This window comes from Azolla caroliniana, unplaced genomic scaffold (assembly GCF_043228905.1).
Source record: "Azolla caroliniana isolate FFs.n. ecotype wild unplaced genomic scaffold, voAzoCaro1.0.p SCAF_11, whole genome shotgun sequence".
NCBI classification, from domain to species: Eukaryota; Viridiplantae; Streptophyta; class Polypodiopsida; order Salviniales; family Salviniaceae; genus Azolla; species Azolla caroliniana.
This window is the reverse complement of record NW_028230446.1, coordinates 16728154-16754105: the sequence shown is the minus strand read 5'-3', so window position 1 is coordinate 16754105 and position 25952 is coordinate 16728154. Positions and strand designations below refer to the sequence as shown.

Sequence of the window (25952 nt, the reverse complement as noted above, 5' to 3'; positions counted from 1 at the left end):
CATTATGATTTTTATGTTGGCATCATCAATCATTGCTTATTATCTCAATGGCATGATTTGCATCATCAATTGTTGTTTATCGTCTCAATGGCATGCATTTGAAATCCTTTTGATCCATTGTTTTTATGGTTCGAGTGTTCTATTTTATGTGATCAATTCATTGTGTGTTTACTGCGGGGTTTATTTGAGCTGCTGTGTGAACTTATGTCCCATCTTAAATATCTTCACAGGTTTGCAGTAGATTTACAAGGAATTGGCAACTTTTGGTGTTAATTTGAACTATCTTGGCCCATCAACTTTTGTACACAATTAGGCTCGACATGTAACTATTGTCTTTATAAATCATGTTAGAGATTGACTTGTAGTTAATCCACAAATGACTGCATGTTAATTTGCAAGGTTTACTTGTGAAACTCTAGATTTCATGTAGATAAACTTGATAGAGTGCTCATAAAACTTGAGTAAAATAGTGCAAGTACACACATGATACATGTATCTCAAGAGGTATGATTTTGTTGGCAAGTAAAGATTATCATACAAAATTTGTGGATCATGGGTTGTGAGCAAATCCATATTATCTAAAAAAGAATATAAAATTTTGGAGGGAAATCAAAACAATGGCATTATGCATAAAAAAAGTGGAATTTGCCAAGTTGGCTATGTTCAATGGCTACAAAAGCTCATAATTCTATTGGAAAACACATGAAACAGTTGGTCTAACTTTACTTGAAAGCACAAAAAGTAGTTTTGCCGTTTAAAACTTAAATAATGCAGTTTCCATTCCAACAATGTTTATAAATTGATATAATATTACTTGGAGGAGAAAAGATAGTTACAAGCTTTACGCATATTGGCAATTGGGCTATCCATGAAAACATAGGGTTTATGGACCAATTGATCATTTCATTCCAAACAAGATACAAATGTAACCACCTCCATTTAGTTACATATTAAGATTGTTCCATTTCACATGTGTTCATAAGTAAGGTTTGCTAGATTATGCTCATCATTAGATACAAAGGAAGGTGTCTTAACCGTAGTTTGTGCCTCCGTTGGTACCTATATATTCTCTTGTATGTTATCTCTTGCACACCTTATGTCTTCCTGTGCCTTGACAAGGATATCTAGGCCTTGGTAACTCTTAGGTCCTAGTCGTGGTATTAAAAAAAAAAACTACTTCCATTAGTTAAGGCAATGTACATAGGATAATATACAACTCATATCTTACAGGCCAACTTGCATGTCGAAAAGAAAACAACATGTGTAAAGGAAACAACAATAAAACTCCAAAACACCACATTATTCGATGAGCATAGCATTGCTCGACAACATACCCTCCACGTGAGCCTCATAAAACCCAAATTTAACATAGCCATCCTCCACTCTCTTCTCATGGTAGCACCCATCTATATGTTAGACACACTCGGAGCGAACAACTACCATGGTGGTTGATAATTCCACCTCACTTTGCCATCCACCATTTGTAGCATCGAAGAGCCGCTCCATTTTAGAAGGAATCGAGTTCTAGCTTCTTCACTTGCGTCTGAGGGCCCTTGAAGGCTTTCAAACTCTCCTCGTAACGTAGAAATCGGATTAAACCAGATCATCATTAAACTCTCAGCCGGGGGGGGGGGGGGGTTCACTTACCTGAGAAAGTCTCCTTACACCTAGTCGTGGTATTCTCTAGTGCCTCTTTTGTCCTCTCATGTGTTGATCATGGTACATGCGTACCTCTCCCTTTCACACACTCACACACAAAAAATGATTGCACTTTGTATTGATTCTTATGCATGTAAACGTGGTGTGGTTGACATCCTTATATTCGTCAAGAAGAATAAGCACTACGAGGGAAGGCAACAACCTTGTTCTGATTTCATTTCAAATTTCCTTACAATAATTGATGACCTTAAAACCATTCTTGTGATATCCATGGATCTCTTGACCCAAAGCTTGTTATGATTGATCTCAGTAAGTCCTCGTATATTCAAATGAATTAAGAAATACATATTTTTAAAGTTCCAACATACATGCATTAGCATTCAACTCTTGATTTGTTCCATGAGTCTTGTAATGTAACATTTGGTAGTTGGTAGAATACTCCATTGGTCCACAAACACTTTCATATCATTTTTTTCCAAAGAAAGATATTACATTAGTATTAAGAAGTGCCCCAAGATTGTACATCAAGTATGTACATACAGGTAATTACCCCCATGTTAAATTCTAATTGTTGACTTAAATAAATACTTCGGTGTAGAGTAAAACCACTCCACCTTGTCAAAACTCTCTTATAAAATATTCCTTTGTTCATATTTGTTTGTCTACTTGGGACATAGCCAATGCATTGTGGATTAGTTAAGAGAGAGCATGTTATGGGATATCTTAACGTAACTGCCAATTTGCATAATGCACCTCGCGATCTCCAACACATTAGGAAGATATCACAATTGGGGCATGCAAAGACGTAAGCGGCAATAAGTCATGGAATAGACTAGACTAAAATAGAATAGGATATAGGTTTTATCATGCATGAGGAGGCCAAATTTGACCTCCTGAATCAACATATCATCTTGTATGTGACTCCTTCCTAAGAATGGGGGTTAATACTTTGTTATAAAAACTCTCTATGCTAAAATAATGCACACATATATCCTTGGTGGACATTTGAGTACGAAACTTACATAATCTTGCCCATCTAATAAGTCATCATATTTCTCACAAATTACCTTATACGGCAAGCATGCGATAAGTAAGTGAATTCATCCTCCTCTAGGTTTTCATTGTACTTTGGATATTTTCATATTAGGTGACGCTATCTCAACACCTAATTTGTGTGAGGGAGTTTGAAGAAGTGTTAAGGCTCTTTCAAAGCCATCGCTCATGGGGGTATTTTACATTGGGGCCAAATTTCCAATTCTGGTATTTTAGTATCTCACCACATCATCCTTAAAGGCTACAATAATCTAATTATCCTCGATGATGACGTACTTTATAACATCACTTGAGAGCTCCAATAGATCTTTTTACTACCCATCTCTTAAGCCATTTCATAATGTCAAGAACCCAGGAATAAGAGGATTTTGTCCTTATTAGTTTTTTTTTACCTTGCATCATATATTGCAAGATTGTTTTGGCAATCCATAGTAAAGCATATTCTTGAAATTTATGATGTAATTGTATATTCTTTGCATTCCTAGTACCTGAATAGGCCAACCACTTGTTTCTAATAGCATTACAAGATAGGATGTTGAGGATTTTACCCCCAATGTCTATGTAAGAACAATATTTGGATTTTTTGTATTTCATTCCATGAACTAAGTAGAGATAATGTCACCCCACTCTATAAAGCAACACTTGGACCACCATAGCATTTTGAATAGCATCGATTTCACTTCCCATCTCGAGTATCACTTTGGTTGCATGGAATCTCAAACATATAATAACAATTCCAACATGCTTGAACTCTATACTCATAACATACATTCCACTTATTTGTCGATGGGACATTAATAGGAAGATATTTAAAACTTTGCACCACTTGTATTTATTCTCACCTTGTATGTAAAAATGGGGTATTGTCTTTACTGCTATCATTTTTGTTTTGTCCACATTAGTAGTTAAACCGCCGATTGGAGAGAATATCTCCAATACATCAAGTAAGTGTTGCATATCATCCAAAATATATGATAATAAAACAACATCACTGACATATAGGGCTTTAAAAATAAGCTCATGTATGAGTTTTTGACCATCCAATCCATTTCCAATGGTACAATGTAAGAAAAAAGTATATTGTGAGAAGACCATTATCCATTTCCAATTGCCACCTAACTTGCTCATACAATCGTGCGACAACCGTTTCTATAAACTAATTGCATTCCGATCTCAATCATTCTTTTGCAAAAGCTTACTCACTCCTTGAGACAATATCAAAAGCTTACTTGAAGTCCACAAAACAACAATAGAATGTTTTACTAGTTGACATTATTTCATAATAATAAGTTTAGTGTATATATATATAATATATATATAGGAAAGCGCTATTTGCCCCCCCGCCCCCTAAATTTATAGAACCTAATATAACCAAATGAAATTGTTTATTAATTAATTAATAAACTCAGCATAACTCAGATTCTCGCATATCGCAAGTGTGTGCATTGTGACTAGCTTGACCACATTTGGAACATTTGGGACCGGTAGAGTACTTTGCTTATCCAATACAACGATGATATTCTGAGCATGGAAATGGTCCTTGATAAAACTGATTAGAGCCCCTCTCTCGGTGAAGGTTTTATCGATAATTGAAGCTGAAGACGCTTGTTGAGACATGTTGTTGAACGAGGTGATAGCCAAAATGGGGGGGCACATAGCGCTTTCCTATATATATAGATAGATAGATAGATAGATAGATAGATAGATAGATAGATAGAGAGAGAGAGAGAGAGAGAGAGAGAGAGAGAGACCAAATTTAAGTTTTTTTTCGAAAAAAAATACTCCGTTGGTATTAAAATGAAAATGGCCAAAGGCAATATACAAAATAGTCCAACAGTCCAATGTTTGTAGGTAAAGATAATTCCTTCAAACAAACATAAGGAATAACCTTTAATATTTCCTTCGAACTCTTCCGCAATAAATTATCCACGATCACTAAACCGGTCTTTGACATGCGAAACAAACATAAACCAAATAATGACTATTATTTTGTGTACATGCCAAATAAACATGAAGAATAGTCTTCAATACTTCCTTCGAGGTCTTCCGCAGTAGATCATCGACAATCACTCAATTGGTCTTTGATATTATCAATTGCTTTACCCTATCTACTTCCTCCTCAAAGATATGTAGGTTGTAAACCAATTTTTCATTGAAATGCATGACAAGATCTTGGGAAATCGTTGTTCTTCAACACTTGTTGCAATTGCTGCATTTGTAGACAACAAACTTACCATGATACGCATGCACTTGGAATTACTTCATCTCTACAACCCCTCAACAAACCGATTTATCACAAGAAGAGAATAATCCATCAATAGTCCGGTTCATCACAACTTTCATATTCTCACATTACCTATGTCAATTTTCGCTTTATCATAACCTCAAAAAAAAACATGCGTCGACCCCCACACCATCTTCACTCATCCTTATCCCATAATATTTTTTTTCTTCATCAAGTCTACATCAACCATCTCGCCGATTATCACCACTTTCCTGTACAAATAACAAACAAAATAAATCTAGAGTGTTTCCCTTATGATCAACATCGGCCCCCACACCATCATCACTCATCCTCTCGTCATGTCGATATTCATTATTCATATGTTTCAATCCCTACCACCACACCAATATCACTCGTCCTAATGATAAACATAAATCTTCTTCATTCAATAGCTTGAGCTCGCCATCTCACTAATTTCCATCAACATCCTGTATAGACAATAAACATTTAGTGTAAACAGTTTCCTTACCTACTCATGATAATCTACTTCAAACCCCACACCATCTTCGCTCATCCTTATCACTCAAAAGAATTTGCTTCTTAAGCCCACGTCAACCAGCTTGCCATCAACATCCTATATAGACAACAAAAATTTAGTGTAAACAGTTTCCTCACCTACTCATGATAATCTGTGTCAACCCCCACACCATCTTTATTCATGCTTATCCCCCAAAATAATTTGCTTCTTAAGTCCACATCAACCATCTCGCCGATTACCACCAAGTTCCTATACAAATAATGCCAAAATGAGTATAGAATGTTTTCTCATCCCCTCATATATTTGCTTCAGCCCCCACACCATCAACACTCATCATCTCGTCATAGCAATATGCTATAAAGATAAATAACTACGTAACAAAAACAACAACTAGAGTTTACCCAATCATCGAAAACAAAAATAAAATAAAATAGAACTTAAAAAAGTTCTAGTATTGTACAAAACGTGTTATGGTGCATCCAAGTCTCTTGAAAAGAAGCGAGAGTCAAAGGGTTTCAACGTAGGTGTGTTGCGTAGTCTTAATGTAAAAGGCACCCCAACCATCGCTTCTAGGTGGTGTAACTCACGTTCCCTTATCTTCTGAATTGCATCTACACCACATCGAGTTGCTTTGAAGCCTGGCATCCAAGGGCATTTGGTTGTTCTTTGGTTTTCTACTTCAGCAAGAGAGAGGCCGAGTGGTGCACGTGTGTCCACATTCATCATCTCCCCTTGTCCCTACAATTTTTCACTAATGATGTGTTGGTGAATATTAGAAAGGTTATTGTAATAACATTTTGTAGCTTATTATCTCTATTTTGTTTTAGCTCTAAGATGTATCTACCTAATTTATTTATATTCGGAGTATCTAATAGTTTGGAGAGGGTCAGACTATATCTTGGTATTTTGCCCGTATCTCGGCCTAAGTTGAACACTTGCATTTAAATTGATACTCATCCTCTATCTCCACGTGACATCATCTACATATCCTTTCCTTAATCTCCATTAGTACGACCATTCTCAATCTCAAGTTGGTGAGATGATATTGTAAGTTGTCAAATGGCAACCCTTAGTGCATTTGGTAAGAATGTATCTAGATATTTTGGTCGTGTAATAAAACCTAACTTAGAGAAGTGCATGAAGTGTTCAGGCTTATAGTACAACATTTTAGATGGGAGTGACTCTAGTGAGTTGATCCATTTATATCGAGTGTAAATTTGCCATATTTCTTGGTGTATTACTTTATTACGGTCCTCATGAGATATTAAAGTGTTATCCATCTCATGGTTGTACCTAAGGGGAGGTAGGTTATTAATGTCTTGGCCGTTTGCAAGAAGCCAACTCACCACAATACTATACCAAGAGCTAGTATCTCTGAACTCATAGAGCAATCGAGATGCCTCAAAAGCATGACGATATATCCTATCTTGTGGTTGGCTATGTATCCTATGAATAAAAACTACAAGTTGCAAAAATGCTTCTACTAACATCAGGGGTAAAGTGAACTCAACTCTAATAATGTCATGTGGTACTTTTGATTTGCTTTAGAGTAGATGTGATAACATCGTCACCAATGGTCTCTCGAATTGCATCCACATGAAAGATGGTAGCCCTGGAGCCCAAACCACTGATGCATACATGAGGGAAGGCGTCACTAATGAGTGGAGAGAGAGAGAGAGAGAGAGAGAGAGAGAGAGAGAGAGAGAGATTAACGTCTTCTAAGGCGAAAATTGGCCCATATACCCATGGGTAATGGTAACTATACATACCCATGCATGCATCCATCCATCGATCCCCACATGAATGCATACATGCATGTATACATCCATCCATCCATCCCCACACGAATGCGAGCCTCTTTATTGTAATAACAATCATGAGTGCTCTAATTCTCTCTCTATTATATATATATATATATATATATGTATGTATGTATGTATGTATGCATGCATGCATGCATGCATGTATGTATGTATACACACACATATGCGCCAAATTTCGGATTACTCTTATGTTTTTTATTTGTTTATTTATTTTTAAATTAGATTTCTCTTTTTTTTGGTAAAAACACACAATTATTTTTAATATAAATGTGTGTAAAAAACACTACTTAACCAATTTGTTCTATTCAAAGGCCACTAATTGATCTAGAAACAAGAAGACGTGCTCTAGAGATAAGAAAGCCACATTTAGTGTGCAAAACTTGAAAAGCAAAATGAAGATAAATCCACATGCTACTGTAGTACCATTCTTAGTAATGGTAGACCCAGATCAATGCCCAACTGTAACTGACTTCAAGTACAGTTCGACTGATGATTACACATACTACGTGATTGGAGGATCCCACTTTGCCGAAGCACAATGTCAACTTGTCAAGGAGTATCCTCTTACCCCATTCTTCAAATACGCAGAATGTAAAGTGTACGTTGGCCTTACACATGAAGAAGCCAAGTTGCTAGCTTAGGACCACAATAACGATAATGGTTATAGACATAAGATGTCATGTATAGTGCGCATTAGGTTCTTTCATCACGAGTACCTTGATGCCTTGCAAAACTTTGGTCCTAGGTTGCATCTTGGATTGTGACGACAATGTCAGCTTGAAGTGGGGATAGTAGTTGATGAAAGCACAAAGTCTAAAGGCTTGAGGAAGTATGACTCCTGGTTTCAACTTGCTTTCGGAACAAGGGACGTGAGAGACCTCCAAGATTGAATTTTTAGTATGTGGAGATAAAAGAAATAAAGGGGCAAAGGTCAAAGAAGGCTAAGTTAGACCCACAAGTGGAGATAAAGTCTAAGTCACGGAAAAGCAACTTAGTGATTGAAAAATTAGCCAAGGACATGAAGATGCTTCCTTCGCAATCATTGCAAGTGATAAAGGATGACATATTATTAATATCTATATTGTCATGAGTGGTCGTAAAGGAGTTCAACCTAGATGAAATGGTGACAAAGTTTCAAACGTGAGTAATCTATGTGATGATTGTTGTTCATTGGATTGCTTTGTTGATTTGCTCTTTATTCTAACCTTAGTTTCTTTTGTTTTTAGCCATAAGGTTTATATGAAAATACAAGAGCTAATGATGAAAAAGTTGTCCCTGCCTACGTGGGAAGAAGTAGAGCAATCGTGCCCAAAAACATCACCATATAAGGCTCTTGAAGAATTCTTCATTGTGTTTAAAGAATGGGTATGTATGTTTTACGAATATTAATTGATTTTAGGATAATGGGTAGCTTCTTACAATACGTATAATTGCAGAAACCACATCGCTCAAAGAAAATGGGTGACTACAGTGACGGCATACCAAGCGCCTTTATCCATTTGGTATGAGCGAAATATGAAAAGCGAATGACAAAAGGAAAGGAGCTGGAGGTGCCTAAACACTCCGGTACTATGAAAAGTTTTTTGCAAAAGAGTGATCCTTTTTTACAATTGTACTATAGTGTATATAATGGCGATGTGGGTAATATGTCAAGTAATATGATTGACATATTACCCTAGAGACATTATACATTACTCATCGCGAATATACCATATGGACTTCGAATAAAAGGCTCCACATACAACGATGTACCATACAAATATCCGCAAATAAAGAAGATGATAAAAGACTTTGCAGAGCTAACCTTGGTTCCATTATGGCGCATCTTAATATTTTATAGTATGGGTCAAGCTTTATCGGTCACTACTGCATTGAACACATGCATTGATAAACTTTGAGTTGATACATATTTACTATATGGCTTCTATTGTACTTACGACATATATATTGACTTGTTTCAACTCCATTACAAATAGGGTTAAAACGAACATAACTCGTACCTCAAGCGATTGAATGGTCAACGTTGTGGAGCATATATGCATGGGGTACTACCACGCTATTTCTAAAAAGAAGGCTCAGGCACATGCGAATTGAGCAAAGTGTCGTCAACTATAACAAAGAAATTGCGATTAATTAAACTATATCAAGTGTCTAGTAAACTCGTATCAAAAGCCCTAGTGATTAATTAATCGATTGGTTGAGTTGTTCTCCAACCCTGACGATTGGGTGCTCAACTTATTCTATGGAACATGTATTCTCATAAGTGTTATCAACTTTTCTCAAAACTTTTACATATTGTTTATTTAGGAACGACGACTACATGCACTCTCAAATTGTTCCGTTGCATTGGAGAAGGACCCCTCCCAAGTCAATTTCATTAAGATAAGGATCCAAGGTATATGGGATTGTCCCGACCGAGACCAAGAGGTTAGGGCAAAGCATATCAATGAGATTGAGATGTTTCAGCTGACCTGCAAAGAAGTGATGGAACCTATAAACAACGGAGGGAAACTTATCAACCTCGAAAATGTACCAAAGTTTGATCAAAGCCAAGATTTAGCTGAGTAGACGAAACATGTAGATGCAACACTACTGTCAGCTTTATTCATGGATTAGTGCACACACGTTCACGCGCATCCGGCTCCGTTTCTTCCTATGGCCGGAATCCTTCACGACACCGATCTCCTTCTCGACTCTCGCTTGGAACTCCTTGAAGATCGATAGCACCTGGTCCTTGGTCCTCAATACGAAAGCCCACAAGTTCCGACTAGTCATCAATGAAGGTCACAAAATATTGTGAATTGGCATATGACTTAGTGTCTACGTAGCATACATCGATATGCACGAATTCTAGCGGCATTCTCTTCGTTGTCGAGGCCTAGTTCGGAAGGAGGTTCTGTTCAGCTCGTTGACCAAGCAATCAATGCATTTCTCATCAACAGAGAACTCATGACTTTGTGACATACTTTGTGAACCTTGTTTCCCTACATTATTCTGTCTACCACTTTGTAGAGTCTCGATATTCGATAAACTAATACAATATTCATCAGTGCAGAAAAAAGAACCTGTGAACAATGGGTATTCATCCACAGAAAACGGTGAGTTAGGACTCATTTTTCAAGCTTATTCTATGCTATCAAAATAACTAAAAAGGTATACAAGAGTTTGTTATTCAACAATAAACATAGATCTTTAAGCTTACATAGTCCCTATAACACTAGTCGAACTTTGGTATACATTCCTTGCACTCGTCGATTCCTCATTTGGATCCTATAACACTAGTCGAACTTTGGTACACATTCCTTGCACTCGTCGATTCCTCATTTGGATCGTACTCATCAACAGAGAACGCATTACTCTGTGACATACTTTGTGGACCTTGTTTCCCAACATTAGTCTGCCTACCACTTTGTAGAGTCTCAATATTCGATAAACTAATACAATATTCCTCAATGGAGAAAAGAGAACCTGTGAACAATGGGTATTCATCCACAGAAAATGGTGAGTTAGGACTCATTTTTCAAGCTTATTCTATGCTATCAAAATAACTAAAAAGGAATACAAGGGTTTGTTATTCAACAATAAACATAGATCTTTAAGCTTACATAGTCCCTATATATGAATAATAATATATACAGAAAATTTATTTTCATAGATAAATTGATATTTAACTAAATAAATGTACTTTAGTAAATAATATTAAATATTAAATATTTAAATACAATTGAAAATAAGTATAAAATATTTAAATAGAGGTATGATAATAAATAATTCAAAACATTAATGTATATATAAGTATTAATAACTATACATGTACTTTAAACTATTTATACATGTACATATATGCATATAATAATATGCAAGTATTAAAAGTACTTTAATACTTGCTATAACCATGTGTACATAAATTAGTGCACATTCACAATTCTTAAAACCACGTGCACATAAAAAAGTTCACAAAAATAGATGCAAATAATTGAATGTAGGTATATGCATCACTAAGTGACATACTTTGTGAACCTTGTTTCCCAACATTAGTCTGTCTACCACTTGAAACACTTGTCGAACTTTGATACACATTCCTTGCACTCGTCGATTCCACATTTGGATTGTACTCATCAACAGAGAACTCATGACTTTGTGACATACTTTGTGAACCTTGTTTCCCAACATTAGTCTGTCTACAACTTGAAACACTTGTCGAACTTTGGTACACATTCCTTACACTCGTAGATTCCTCATTTGGATCGTACTCATCAACAGAGAACTCATGACTTTGTGACATACTTTGTGAACCTTGTTTCCCTACATTATTCTGTCTACCACTTTGTAGAGTCTCGATATTCGATAAACTAATACAATATTCCTCAATGGAGAAAAAAGAACCTGTGAACAATGGGTATTCATCCACAGAAAACGGTGAGTTAGGGCTCATTTCTCAAGCTTATTCTATGCTATCAAAATAACTAAAAAGGTATACAAGAGTTTGTTATTCAACAATAAACATAGATCTTTAAGCTTACATAGTCCCTATATATGAATAATAATATCTATAGAAAAAAAAAATTCATACATAAATTGACATTTAACTTAATAAATGTACTTTAGTAAAATAATATTTAATATTTAATATTTAAATACACGTGAAAATAAGTATAAAATATTTAAATAGAGGTATGATAATAAATACTTCAAAACATTAATGTATATATAAGTATTAATAACTATACATGTACTTTAAACTATTTATACATGTACATATATGCCTATAATAATATGCAAGTATTAAAAGTACTTTAATACTTGCTATCACCACGTGCACATAAATTAGTGCACATTCACAATTCTAAAAACCACATGCACATAAAAAAGTTCACAAAAATAGGTGCACATAATTGAATGTAGGTAAATGCATCACTAAGTGACATACTTTGTGAACCTCGTTTCCCAACATTAGTCTGTCTACCACTTGAAACACTTGTCGAACTTTGATACACATTCCTTGCACTTGTCGATTCCTCATTTGGATCGTACTCATCAACAGAGAACACATGACTTTGTGACATATTTTGTGAACCTTGTTTCCCAACATTAGTCTGTCTACTACTTGAAACACTTGTCGAACTTTGGTACATATTCCTTGCACTCGTTGATTCCTCATTTGGATCGTACTCATCAACAGAGAACTCATCACTCTGTGACATACTTTGTGGACCTTGTTTCCCAACATTAGTCCGTCTACCACTTTGTAGAATCTCGATATTCGATAAACTAATACAATATTCCTCAATAGAGAAAAGAGAACCTGTGACCAATGGGTATTTATCCACAGAAAACAGTTAGTTAGGGCTCATTTTTCAAGCTTATTCTATGCTATCAAAGTAAGTAAAAAGGTATACAAGAGTTTGTTATTCAACAATAAACATAGATCTTTAAGCTTACATAGTACCTATATATGACTCATAATATCTATAGAAAATTTATTTTCATATATGAATTGATATTTAACTTAATAAATGTACTTTAGTAAAATAATAATAAGTATTAAATATTTAAATACAAGTGAAAATAAGTATAAAATATTTAAATAGAGGTATGATAATAAATATTTCTAAACATTAATGTATATATAAGTATTTATAACCATACATGTACTTTAAACTATTTATGCATGTACATATATGCATATAATATTATGCAAGTATTAAAAGTACTTTAATACTTGCTATCACCACGTGCACATAAATGTAGGTAAATGCATCACTAAGTGACATACTTTGTGAACCTTGTTTCCCAACATTAGTCTGTCTACCACTTGAAACACGTGTCGAACTTTGGTACACATTCCTTACACTCGTGGATTCCTCATTTGGATTGTACTCATCAACAGAAAGCTCATGACTTTGTGACATACTTTGTGAACCTTGTTTCCCAACATTAGTCTATCTACCACTTTGTAGGGTCTCGATATTCTATAAACTAATACAATATTCCTGAATGCGCTCATTTTTCAAGCTTATTCTATGCTATCAAAATAACTAAAAAGGTATACAAGAGTTTGTTATTCAACAATAATTTAATGTAGGTAAATGCACAACTAAATCCATGTGCACAAAAGTCAGTGGTTTTATGTATAGACAAGTACATGCACTTAAAGTAGTGCACATGTATTCGAAACTAATCTATTAAGTAGTAATAAATCAAAATAGAAACGTAACTATAGTTAGGTTTAACTAACCCTACTCTTTTCCTCCTATAAATAGGACCACTTCCTTTTTTAACTCACTTGCACACGGCGAACAGAGAGCACACAAGAGCACCAGAGCACAGACAATTGAGCACAAAGGACACCGACACACACCTACTCCACCAACAACTCAACATGTCGAGCAAGAAGACATCTAGTACCGACTCCAAGTAAACCTAAACCCTAAATTGTACGGATAATGTGTTTCTAAACCCCTTTCCGCAGTACAATGTATCGAGTTGGAATCTCAACTCGATACATTGAATCGAGATGGGACTCCAACTCCATACATTGTATCGAGTTTGGAGTGCGACTCGATACAATGTACCGAATTTGGACTGCACTTTTTCAAAATCTAAGGCTGAATTTGCTACCATTGTTCTCAATCTCACCGTCATCATTCTCACCTTTATTATCTTCTTCAATCTGATCACCCTCACTTTCACCTTCATTAACTTCCTGTATAGTTCTACCATCCTCACATTCACCATCGATCTCTTTCTCCGTATTTCCATTATCCTCATTCTTGCTGTCGTCATCACTGCCTTCTGCCAACATGGCTATCTCGGCATGTATTAGAGCTTTGACATGTTCCTCACTGCTGAAAACATCATGCCGAAATTTTTTACCTGCAAAGAGAATATTAGATTTTTTTCAAGTTTAAAGTATGATTTTTAACAGAGGGTCAACTTATCAAGGTGGAATAACATACCAAGCTGTTTCAGAATGTTAGCAAATGTCACCTACAAGGCCATTAAAGCCTCCGTTAGGACATACACAGCATTGGAAACATACAAAGCTCTAGAAAGACTGCTTATAATTCATACCTTAGTAAAGTCTGGATTCTTCAGAAGTTCCCGTATCACCACTTGCAATTTCTCATCACTGGGTTCAGCCTCCACATTCGGTACCTTACCTGATGGAAGGAGATTATATCATCAATTAGATCATTACATTTTCAAACTATCAAACAGGGAAATCTGGGAAATACCCCATTATTCACTATCTGCCAAGAAAAGGCTCATAAAGCTACATAGTAAACAACAGTTCGCCATGATTGGCTTTTGAAGTGGCGTCCCTTTTGTTGGATGCAACCTTCATTGTACCTTCATCATCATTTGGGTGCTTTAACTTCCTTGTAGAGCTCTTAGCAGAATTCCTTCTCTTTTTGGAACCTTTAGATTCAATATCATAATCATCATCCTCACTGTTATCTTCAGACTCGACATCTGCTTCTATATTATCCTTGTTATCAGTACTACTATCAGCATCCACTTCTTCATCCGAACTATTATTATCACTTTCTGCTTTAGAGTCCTTCTTTTGTCTCTGTACACAATCATTTTTCCCACAACAATATGAATACATACTTTGATCAAAGTAAGTCCTCTTGGATAATGGGAAGATAAAGACGTACTTTTTGTGGAGTTTTTTGTGATGTTTTCTTCTTTTCTTTTGCAAGCTTTCTCTTAATCTTCTTCATCTTGGAGTCCTAAGAGATAAGCCAATTCAATAAGTCAAAAACAGCTCCTTTATATCTTCAGACTGTTTCTTATTAGAAAAATTTAGGTTAAGCAAACCTTGACTCTCTCTTCGATAAGCTTGTCAGTTTTCTGGTGAGGAGACTCTAAAAAATCTAGCAGTTTGACAACCGCATCCTCCTGAGAAATCAAACAACGGTGTCATAAACTGTTCATATGGAAAAGTGAAGACAATTTACAAAGCACCTCACCTTCTTGCTTGACTTGGAAATATTCATATCTAAAAGTTCACTCATTTGTATAAGGTTTTCTTTCACACACTTCTCTAGCTTTTCCTTGACCTTTGCCTTCTCCTTTTCCTAAATAACATTATCAAGGGGGTGTATCTTCTGATTAGGAGAATAAATACAAAGTTATATCATGGAAATTGCAATAGTACACTCTCTACATACCTCATTTGCAGACCAGACATAGCCAGGAAATTGCAGAATGTTGCCTTTCGCAACATGAGACTGCAAAAAAAAGTGAGCTGTGACCACAGTGTAGACATATAGAAACTAAAATTCACAATGTACATGACCGAGAGATAAGCAATTGATCACATTATATAATGATAGCAGTTACAAAATCTATGCTTTTTATGACTTAATTTAAGAACGATATCCAGCTGCAGTATGCAATTTCCCTACATGAAAACACTGCAGAAGCACATTGCACTATCATGCCTTCAGACATCACACTATTATAAGATTTATAAGATGCACACTAACAAAATGTATGTGATGATTGATGAGCAAGTATATTAAGTGTGAATAACTTCAACTTGTCAGGCAAGAAAGTTGGTAAAAGCAATTGCATCCCCAACACAGAGATCTCCATGCTTTTGTAACAAAAATTCTAGATGTCAATAACTACTACTTGTCACGCTAGAAAGTTGGTAAAAGCAATTGCATCTCCAACACAGAGATTTCAATGCTTTTGTAACAAAAATTCTAGATGTGAATAACTACTGCTTATCAGGCAAGAAAGTTGATCAAACCAACTGCACCCCTAAAACAATGATTTTGATGTTTCTGTAACAAAAATTCCAACTATTACATGTCAGGCAAGAAAATTGGCAAGAAACTCTTGTAGTGTGCACAAGGATAGAAACTATACTTAAAAGTAGAGAAGCAATGCTACAAATCTCATATATTAATAAAAAGATGGGCATTCTCACAACAATTGAAGGGATTCATGGGTGTGTTCTTACAGCAATAACATCTTACCATTAGGGATATCCTTAAGGGGTGTACCAGAACCCTGCAGAAAACATGGGAAAATGTGGAATTTTAGCCGAAACAAAATGAATCCTACAGCTCTCCATCTTCTCTATATACCTCAAATTAATAGGAATACATTATGCATCGTGTAACTTTGATGAAGTGACCTATATTACATACTGAAATGAAACCTACATATACCTTTGAGAGATAGAATACCATCACATAATTAGGATCCATGTCTTTAATGAATAACCTATTACATACTGAAGTGAAACCTACATATACCTTTGAGAGATAAAAGTTCCGCGCATACCTTCTCGATCTTAAATTCTTTGACTTCCTTCTCTGCAGAAGCAACAAAACGGTCAATGGATCTGCGCTCTCTGGAAGGCCTGTCGAGTGTGGGGGTGGAAGGCTCTTTCCGTTGCCATTTCCTCCCGTTCCTAGAAGCCATCTCGGTCGCCCCTTAATCGAGACCCATCTCCATTGCCTGTATCACAACGCCGTTCTCTTCCATATTTCCTCGCATCCCTACAAGGAGCTCCTTCTTAAAGTAGCGCGCCGACAATTGAACAGAAATTCGTAGCAGAAGGGAACAAAAAAAAGAAAAAAGAAAAAAAAGAGCGGGGGAGGTCAGGAGAGAGGAAGATTTCTTTTCCTTTTTCTTTTTCTTCTGCGTTTTCTTTCTTCCGTCTGCGTAATCTGGTTCTTCTGTCGAAATTCTCTGCGCTATCTGCTATTTCGTCTTCTTCTTCTTCTTCTTCTTCTTCTTCCTCCTCTTTGTATTCTTTCTGCTGATGGCGTTGCTCGCTCGCTCGCTCTGCCCTGTCTTCTTTCTTCTTTCTTCTTCTTTCTTCTTTCTTCGGTGTGCGTGTGTGTGTGTGTGTGTTTTCCCTCTCTCTTTTTTTGATTTCTCTGAAAACAAAAATCCTTGGCGCACTTGGCTTTCTTCTTCTTCTTCTTCTTTCTTCTTCTTCTTCTTCGGTAGAGGCTCGCAAAGAGATGCGCACGATGACACGTCGTAAAAGACGAGCTAGCTTGGGAAGCATCTCAAATATATGTAGATATGTATTGTATGTATAGGGGGAACTCTACCACATGCTCATGAGTAGGGACTCTGCCCTTGCATGGAAGAGACTGTGGGAAAACCGAGACACTTTTCATGACCCTCTAGGGTCATGAAGGCCATAAAAAATTTACAACATAGGAAGTCCATGGAGCTCAGCGATTATATGGAGACCTTAAGCCTTCGGGCACTTGAGCAAGCTGGCTTTAGACGAGCCTTCTCCGTTATTGACCATATCTTCACACTTAGATGCTTAATTGACCAGATGAAGGCTCGCAAGGAAAATTTATATATGTTGCTTTGTGGACTTCCGCAAAGCCTTTGACAAAGTTCCCAAGGAGCGGTTGTTTGATAGGCTTAGAAGCTTGGAGATACCAAATGACATGATTTGGGCCATCTATGCTCTATATGAGCAAGTCTCTATGTGCGTTAGATGCCTAGGTGGCCTCTCTAATTGCTTCGTCAACACTGTCGACATAAAACAAGGATCTACATTGATGAGATCACTAATTTTATTGCTTGTAAGGGAGGCAACAAAGTAACAATTGGGGGCACCTCTTACTCTATGTTGATGACATATTTTTGCTCTCAGAGTCTGAACATGACCTACAAAAGCACCTTAATGCCCTAGATGACTTTTGCACACAACGAGGATTACTAGTGAATCTAACGAAAACTAAAGCCCTTATCTTTCAAACATCGTCTTGAGTTAGGAGTAAGTGTCACCTACTCCTCTCTCATAAACTAGTTGAGGTAGTTAGATCATATGTATATTTGGGAGTCACTTTTAGTGCTCGTTCAAGTAAATTATCAATGACCCAAGCAGCCAAAGATAGGCTAACGCGAGGGTATGCATCCCTCTCACTCTTAGAGAGACAATGCCACGAATGTGAATATGTCAATCTATGCTAACACGTCATGTATATGGAAGACATTGAAGGAGCTTAATGCAGAGTCATATATATGTATAATGTCATGTTCATAGTTTGAGGATCATTAGGAATTGGCTCCAACTCCTTTGGAAATAGCAAAATCTAATGCATATATAGATACGAGAATGACAAATTGATAGTGCACAACATTTCCAAGTATATCACAAATGTGGGGGAACGTGCTAGGGCATTCACGATGTGTTATTGACCATTATCATAAGAACTTTACGATGGAAGTTTTATTCAAGGCATCGTGATGCGTTATTTGTCATCGTATATTTCAAGTGCAATGTCAATCCACCATAGGCATGTAACATGCTATTCCCTCAAATATAATTAACCATAACCTTATTTTCAAAATGATTTCGTTAGACCAACATCTTCATGTTGCTTTGCAATGAAAATTTTTGAGGTTTATGGCCCACACGAAGCATATTGCACATCATTCATCTTGAATATTAAGGTTAACAAATTAGCAAAAAGACGCGTGTTTAAAAAAGCTTTCATAAAATTTTGCATCCCGATGGATCAACCATTACCATTTTTTAATTAGTCCAATGGATATCTATCATTGCATCGCTAGGTACGTTGTCGCGTTGTTACGCACGTGCGTGTAGAAAGGCGAGACCACGGGGGTCTTGGACTAGGGAGTGACGGAGCGTAGGAAGCCACGCTTCACCCCTTTCGGGGCACCCCAGGAGCAACCGAAGGGGGAGAGAGAGAGTGAGCAGGCGTGCAACATTGACACTCACACGAACATGTACATAAGCAAGAAAGAAACACTAAGACACACGCACGCACACCAACAGAGACCCGAATATGCACAACCACATGTATATGTATTTACAAGACAACGAGATTCAACACTGACTTCAAGCCGGACCTAGGCCGCATGAGATACAACCGTTGTCTACTGCCAAGCCGCCGGTCAGGGAGCTCTCGGGCTTGTCGCACCGAGCGGAGTCTTGCACAGAGTATAGGGCAAAAAACTGGAACGCTAGATGCCAAGGCTCGACGCACAGGACGAAGAAGAAACCCTAAAACAAGAGAGAGAGAGAGAGAGAGAGAGAGAGAGAGAGAGAGAGAGAGAGAGAGAGAGAGAGAGAACGTCACTCCGTCTAACAGTATACCCTACTAATACAAAATGGGCAACCCCCTCCACAAGGGACCATCCCTTCCTTTTATAGAACAAGGAGAGGGATAAATCCTGATTTACATGGGATTCTTCGTCCCGACTTAACTCCTATTATTCACACAATTACACGAGGGTGAGTGCACATGGTGCACTCAACCGATGTAGCCGATATTCCTCGGTTTTTGCCTCTGGCCGAAATTCTTCACGACAATGTACTTAATCGCATGTGTAGATAACCATGAATGGCCCATATAATTTTTGTTTCAGTTCATTAAATAATGCTCCAATGATCACATAGTTGACATAGTTACATGTACATGAATGAATCACAAAGTAGTGGTTTGCCCCTCAAGTTACACTTTGTTCACACTTGCTTAATGGTTTATGTTAACTTAACAATGTTATATTATTTTTGTCAAGATCGTAACAATAGACCTTGTGGAAATGATAAATTTACAAAGAGTCGAAGTGTCTTACTATAGTGTGTGTATGTCATTAATACAAACCTCCCCCCGGCTCACAATTTGAAGCAAACACCAAAATGTCAAACGTAAAACATAACTTTTTAACATTTACAACATAATTTAAACCTTTTCGAGGGTGTTTCAAGGGAGAGAGAGCATGTACTTTGCCTATCTTTTCATGAGAAGTCAAGGAATTTGCTTCTCTTTGAAGTCTTGTAAAGATTTGAAGTTCAACCATGGCTTCTCCCATATCCTAGCTTCGTACAACTTTTTCACCCCTCCAGAACTCGCCTCGATTTCCAAGTAATATATGATACCAGCAACCACTTGTTGTTTTGCTGAAACTAGAGCCACATATTCAAGGTTTGAATTCTGCATCAAGAAAGCAACCATGAAAACCAAATCAAACACAAGGTTGGACTCCCTCAAATTATGTGGGTTTTCTTTAACATACATTATAAGCCATCATTTACAGAAATAGAAGACCGAAGCTAATATTTTGTGATGTGTTTGTTTGTATATGGTTTATTGTCTCATTCTCTCATTCTTGGAGACTATGTTGCCATATATAAATACGTTTTAGTCGGAGAAACCAAGTGATCGACAAAAAAATTAGCATATAACACTTGAATTTTGGATCGAGGAAGGTCATGAACTCAATCAATATCATCTCAACCTATCCAAACATGTGGTTTCTTCAACTTAAGACATGCAATCTAAGATTTTTCTTGATCTTAGATAAAGAAAACTTGTTTACAATCAATCAAATACATATCACATTATCTTATTGATAGACATAATAGGATTCAAGGCAATCGAAACAGAAAACACCATTAATATGAAATAAACAGGTTTTGACCTTCCAAACCCAAGAGTCCCATTGTTCACAGTCTCCAATAGCCACAAATTTGATTTGAATGAAATGACTCCTCTGTCTATGAGAAAAATGAACCCTAATCAATAACATATTTACCCGATGCCCTATAGCTGCACAATAAAGGGATGATTTGAGTATGGGCATATTTAGCCTTGAAAAACTATACGACCCTACTTCAACAAGCCCTGCCCTAACTCTTCGCCGGCAATGAATCCTTTGCGTATGGTAATTTAATAGGAAATCACGTGTCTAAACCATAACCCTAGTCCTAACTAGTATATATGTCCACGACATGAAGTGGAGCAGACCATGGTTGCAACAGAACATCGATTTAAAGTTCCGGAGAATACAAATCAGAAACCTTAACTAACACATAAACAATTGTTAAATAGCCACAAAAAAAAAATGCAAATCCAAATGAGCCGATCGCATTACAAATGACGAAGAAGAAGAAGAAGGGGCGACCTGCTTTAGATTATGCTCGGTGACAGCAAACAAGGCGAGATCCTGAAGCTGCAGATCGTTTGTTGTGGCTGGGATACTCTGTATACCTCCCATGCTCGCCATAGCTTGGTTTCAAAGAGAGAGAGAGATGACAATGAAGATGAAGAAGAAGAAGAAGAAGAAAGGGCCATTTTATTCTTCATTCCTTATTCTCTCCTACAGTAAATGTTAATTATTGTGATGATGATGCACTATTATTGCATATGTATATTGGGGTAATGTAAGAACTATATTAATTATTGTGATGATGATGCACTATTATTGCATATGTATATTGGGGTAATGTAAGAACTATATTAATTATTGTGATGATGATGCACTATTATTGCATATGTATATTGGGGTAATGTAAGAACTATATTAATTATTGTGATGATGATGCACTATTATTGTATATGTATATTGGGGTAATGTAAGAACTATATTAATTATTGTGATGATGATGCACTATTATTGCATGTGTATATTGGGGTAATGTAAGAACTATATTAATTATTGTGATGATGATGCACTATTATTGCATATGTATATGTACATATTGGGGTAATGTAAGAACTAAACATAACCTCCATCTTGACCATTTGCTTGAAAGTTGAGATTCTTTATTATAAATAGAAGTTATAGAACAAAACTTTCAGTCCGATAGCCCCTTTCTTTCGCACTAAGGAGGAGAAATCCATAACTCCCTCCTCCCACCAATCGGACCTGTGGCCAAAATCCCCTATGACAAACAATGCTCTGAATTAGGAGTTCCCGTGATGTCGAACATTGTACGTGCTTTGAGCAACCATCGCATGACCACGATCCCAGCTTTAAGAAGATCTGTGGTTTTGACTTGATCCCCCCCCCCCCCCCTCCAGGAACATGTGCCAATATTGGAAGTTTTGGCTATGCAATGTGAAATGGATTTGTATCTTATATAACAAAATATTGTCACACAAAATGGATCTACAAGATGACGCAGACTCTCGAATTATGAAATATCAAAGCACAAAGCACTCGTAATGCATTGAGGGTTTTTACTTAAGAAGACCAAGATCGTGTACTTTGATAATATTTTTTCATTGGTAATGACGTTGACGTGTATGCGTATATATATATATATATATATATATATATATATTTATCCCTACTGGTTGGTTTGGTGCTTTTTTGCATGGAGTAAAGACAACTAATACGTAGTTCTATGAGTATGAACAGAAGATCTCCATGGGTTAGTTACTTCTTATGGTGACATTGGACACGAAGCTTTGTCCCAAGTGGATGCTATTTGACTTTTTGTTGGCTGTGAGTGTGTGTACGTGAAACAACTTGAGGGGTTCATCATCGACATTTTGTACGCAAGTTGTGGAAAAAGTCTATGTGGGTTAAACGGAATGCACAAATAGTGGTATCATAAGTTTGGATGCTTTTATGCATTCCAATGGTTATGCAAAAAATGTCAATGATCATTGTCATTGTACAAGGAAAGCCAACGATAGTAGTTTAATGGTTGTCATCCTATGTGTGGATGACATGCCCGTTACTAACCAGAACAAGGAAGAGGTTGGTGCTTAAAGGGGAAAGTTGCATGATAATTTTGATATTAAGGACTTAGAAACATCCAACCATGATCTATTATACTATTAGTGACAATACTGTTAGATTTCAACTACAAATTAGTCTTCTACAAGTTAGGTACAAAATTCCACAATGGCAGATAGATTGTTGGCCATGTGGAGGATGAGAAAAGTAAAGTGTTAAACATGGTTATGATTGAAGCAAACAAGTGCAAAATATGGGAATCTTCTAGAATCAATACTTTTGGAACATGATTTTCGTGTTTTTGTGGCAAATGCAATTAAATGTATTAGCATACTAATCGACCTAACTTTTGTTTTTTTAAAACAAAAGATACACACTACTATTATAAAATCATAAACAATACAAAAGTTGATGGTTGTTTCGGTGAGAAGAACAACCCCACCAAAACAAAGCTAATGCTAACCATAAATTCATCCATCCATTCATGAGGAGAAAGGGACCTAAAAACATTTTCGATTCATGGATATTTGCAGCCTCCATGCCGATGAGAGATGGCTGAAATAATACTAATCGCCCTAACTAGCCAAAGAAGTTATAACTTGCGACATATTTGAGGAGTTAAAATAGGCCTTAGCTCCAACTCAAGTTGTGAAGTATCATTTGCATTTACAATGCCATTTGCTTTTTCACATTGTACTACAAGTCTATCCATTCCTTTGCCCCTTTTCTTAACACCCCACTTGTTTCTTTGTTTTGGATGTTAGTTCATTTGTCTTACAAATCAAAGTTTTATCACTTGTCTCATTGCTCCGTCTCATCTTTCACCTCTTATGAGACTGGTCATCAAATTACGTTTGATGGAATCCACTATCCTCACATATGTTGTCTTTTTCTATTCTTGCATGATCTCTAATGTTTGCTTCTCCACGCTTATTCTCGTGCTTTTGCTTGTTCATCATCTCATTGAATCTTATGCACATCACCTTTGTCCATTCTTTGTGTGTCAATGACATCATAGATTCCTTTCATTCCTAAAGCTCAAAGACTTGGGCATTTGTAGCATATATTTATTTATTCTACATGCATCCATCTTTCTTTGGGTTTATTTAATATATTACCTAAGATTCCTAAGATTCAGGAGTTAACGTGTTTCCAAAACATCTCTCGTTGATTTTCTTCATATTTCTCATGGAAAGCATCTTGTTTTGCAAGTTTCTTTACCACAATAATCCATTCAATCCAAAACTAAAGTTACAACCTACTCACAAAACCCATTAACAATTGTATAGGGAACTTTATGATACACTCAATATTTATTATTAAGTGGTTTCAGGTATGCTCGAGGCACTATTATGTTATTAAAATTGTCATGCATTTTTCTCTCTTTATCTCGTATAACATTGCTAGGTTTGCAATTTCAACAACACGACACAAATAAGAACAATATTTCAAGCAACCAATTAATGGTTCACACAAATATTAAAATTGTTTCATCGATTATATTGGTACATGAGCAAGTTTTAGAATGAGGGGACAAAAGATACAAATCATTTTAAGAAATACACGTTTTCAATGGTATGTAAAAGTGACTTAATCCTCAAATGCATGCACATTTATAAAGTGAACATCCATGCATGATACATGATGCATGGAATTAATGCATGTGCTATATGATACTATAGTATAGATTATTGTATGTACAATAAGAGTGTATATATGTATTGGTGAGATTGATGGGCCGATTATGCACAATGGTGCCAATGTGTTTAAACGTGAGGACAATGGCTTGGTTTATGATACATATGCACTTTGCATGAGAATCATTGAATGATTCAAACGTAGATGTATAGGTTGGCAACAATAATAAGGATCATACAATATGAAGAACTTAAGAGCCCATTTGGTGGTTAGTGAAGTACCCCCCTATCTTTGAAGGAAACCAATAATTCATCATATTAGAGACAATGTTTTGTACACTTATTCGTTGTTAGATCTTAGATATAGGTGAAGTTGTCATCTTACTATGTAAAGTATGAATAGTCAAGTGATCGACATTGTCTTTGTTGTAGATAAAAAGGCATAAATCATTGTTTCACTATCCAGTTCCTTGGACGAGATTATGAACTATGTTTCTTCAACCCTTTGAGGTAACTTATAAATCCCTTTGTTGATACTGGTGGTTAGATCATGTTATGATGATCATTTGCACACAAACAGATAGAAATGAAGTATATGTGTATGCAAGTTCACCACTTTGATATATATGCAGAACATGACTCGGTTGTTATTGAAAATAGGTTTCATATAACAATGGAATAATCAATATATCACGAGGTTAGTATCGAATAATTTAAAGTATGCATACAATAAAAAAGGGAATGGTTAATTCCATGCGAAACCAAAATGACAATATAGAAATACCATAGCAAACAATTTTTAGCAAGCATATGCATGTGTGACCACACGAAAATTTGGGGTGTATTGTGTTAGTGCCAACTTGTAAGGATAACAATGTGGAAAGATAGTAAAAATTCATGAATCCTAACAAGCACACTTACAATCAAGGCAACCACTTGATGTATATAGTTATGCGCGTGTCACATCCTAGTTTACTACATTGGGTAACAACATTATATGACAACATATGAACATTACTTTAATGAGAGAAGTACGGGAAATTTGAATCAATATGCACCCTCAGGCTCCGAGCATGTAGTTGTTCAACCACACAACAATGGTTCCTCGTTCATATCCTTTTAATGCAATTTTCTTAAGTTGTGTATCATGTAGCATTATCAACAAGTCTTTCAATTACTAGATATACAATGTAAGAAGTGTTGAATATGGAAGTTGATATTGTGGAATAACATTGAGGACATGTTAGTGAGTATAGCAAAAAACATAGGTAGTAAGCAAGAAAGAGATGTGCATTGTAACATGATTCGAGAAGATGAAACAAACGGTTACCCAGAGAAGCCCAAAGCAGACTTTGTTATTTGCCTCCAAAACTCGTGATACAATAGTTCAGTTATAGGCTTTTATAGTGAAGCCCTAACCGAGTCTTATGTTCACACTACAGATACAAGAATGGGTGGAGTTGGCCTTTTATGCCAACAAGGAGGATGATGGTTAATGATACAGAGGATGACCATCATGTGCG

At 36.3% G+C, this 25952-nt stretch overlaps 4 protein-coding genes across 5 annotated transcripts; all 4 read right to left on the bottom strand.

Moving 5' to 3' along the window:
- Positions 1-10505: 10505 nt before the first annotated feature.
- LOC147858109 (uncharacterized) lies at positions 10506-14497 on the bottom strand. Of its 2 annotated transcripts, none has more exons than XM_087326695.1 (6): positions 14372-14497; positions 14257-14287; positions 13952-14173; positions 12228-12602; positions 11309-11683; positions 10506-10765 (listed from the first exon to the last, which is right to left on the bottom strand). In XM_087326695.1, exons 3-6 carry the CDS (start codon positions 14100-14102, stop codon positions 10557-10559), a joined length of 1110 nt encoding a protein of 369 aa, XP_087182821.1. In that variant the 5' UTR covers positions 14103-14173; positions 14257-14287; positions 14372-14497; the 3' UTR covers positions 10506-10556. The 2 variants fall into 2 exon arrangements, with proteins under 2 accessions (XP_087182821.1, XP_087182823.1); XM_087326697.1 differs by having other exon boundaries at positions 11309-11593; positions 12237-12602.
- A 14-nt stretch (positions 14498-14511) lies between these two features.
- On the bottom strand, positions 14512-15760 carry LOC147858108 (uncharacterized). Its single transcript, XM_087327583.1, has 6 exons — positions 15725-15760; positions 15478-15582; positions 15277-15384; positions 15125-15205; positions 14962-15036; positions 14512-14873 (listed from the first exon to the last, which is right to left on the bottom strand). The coding sequence occupies exons 1-6, from the start codon at positions 15758-15760 to the stop codon at positions 14574-14576; spliced, it is 705 nt and encodes a 234-aa protein (XP_087183709.1). The 3' UTR covers positions 14512-14573.
- Positions 15761-16232: 472 nt separating this feature from the next.
- LOC147858107 (DEK domain-containing chromatin-associated protein 4-like) lies at positions 16233-16870 on the bottom strand. The gene is made up of 2 exons (XM_087326698.1): positions 16604-16870; positions 16233-16327 (listed from the first exon to the last, which is right to left on the bottom strand). Exons 1-2 carry the CDS (start codon positions 16742-16744, stop codon positions 16274-16276), a joined length of 195 nt encoding a protein of 64 aa, XP_087182824.1. The 5' UTR covers positions 16745-16870; the 3' UTR covers positions 16233-16273.
- A 2927-nt stretch (positions 16871-19797) lies between these two features.
- LOC147858106 (cystatin-1-like) lies at positions 19798-21367 on the bottom strand. Its single transcript, XM_087326716.1, has 2 exons — positions 21230-21367; positions 19798-20259 (listed from the first exon to the last, which is right to left on the bottom strand). The coding sequence occupies exons 1-2, from the start codon at positions 21329-21331 to the stop codon at positions 20074-20076; spliced, it is 288 nt and encodes a 95-aa protein (XP_087182842.1). The 5' UTR covers positions 21332-21367; the 3' UTR covers positions 19798-20073.
- Between the last annotated feature and the right edge of the window lie 4585 nt (positions 21368-25952).

Bases quoted from the DNA above. Each gene is read 5' to 3' on its own strand.
- LOC147858109 (XM_087326695.1), bottom strand. From the start codon at position 14,102: ATGTTGGCAGAAGGCAGTGATGACGACAGCAAGAATGAGGATAATGGA. The intron at 12,603-13,951 runs GTGAGAATGATG...CATTGGTCACAG, and splicing joins GATTGAAGAAGATAATAAAG to GTTCTCTTTTCTCTATTGAG. The intron at 10,766-11,308 runs GTATGTCACTTA...CATTGTTCACAG, and splicing joins TGGGAAACAAGGTTCACAAA to GTTCTCTTTTCTCCATTGAG.
- LOC147858108 (XM_087327583.1), bottom strand. From the start codon at position 15,760: ATGTCTGAAGGCATGATAGTGCAATGTGCTTCTGCA. The intron at 15,037-15,124 runs GTTTGCTTAACC...CTTATCTCTTAG, and splicing joins TTATCGAAGAGAGAGTCAAG to GACTCCAAGATGAAGAAGAT. The intron at 14,874-14,961 runs GTACGTCTTTAT...GATTGTGTACAG, and splicing joins CACAAAAAACTCCACAAAAA to AGACAAAAGAAGGACTCTAA.
- LOC147858107 (XM_087326698.1), bottom strand. From the start codon at position 16,744: ATGGCTTCTAGGAACGGGAGGAAATGGCAACGGAAAGAGCCTTCCACC. The intron at 16,328-16,603 runs GTATGCGCGGAA...TGTTTTCTGCAG, and splicing joins AAGAATTTAAGATCGAGAAG to GGTTCTGGTACACCCCTTAA.
- LOC147858106 (XM_087326716.1), bottom strand. From the start codon at position 21,331: ATGGCGAGCATGGGAGGTATACAGAGTATCCCAGCCACAACAAACGAT. The intron at 20,260-21,229 runs GTCGCCCCTTCT...TTCTTGATGCAG, and splicing joins CCGAGCATAATCTAAAGCAG to AATTCAAACCTTGAATATGT.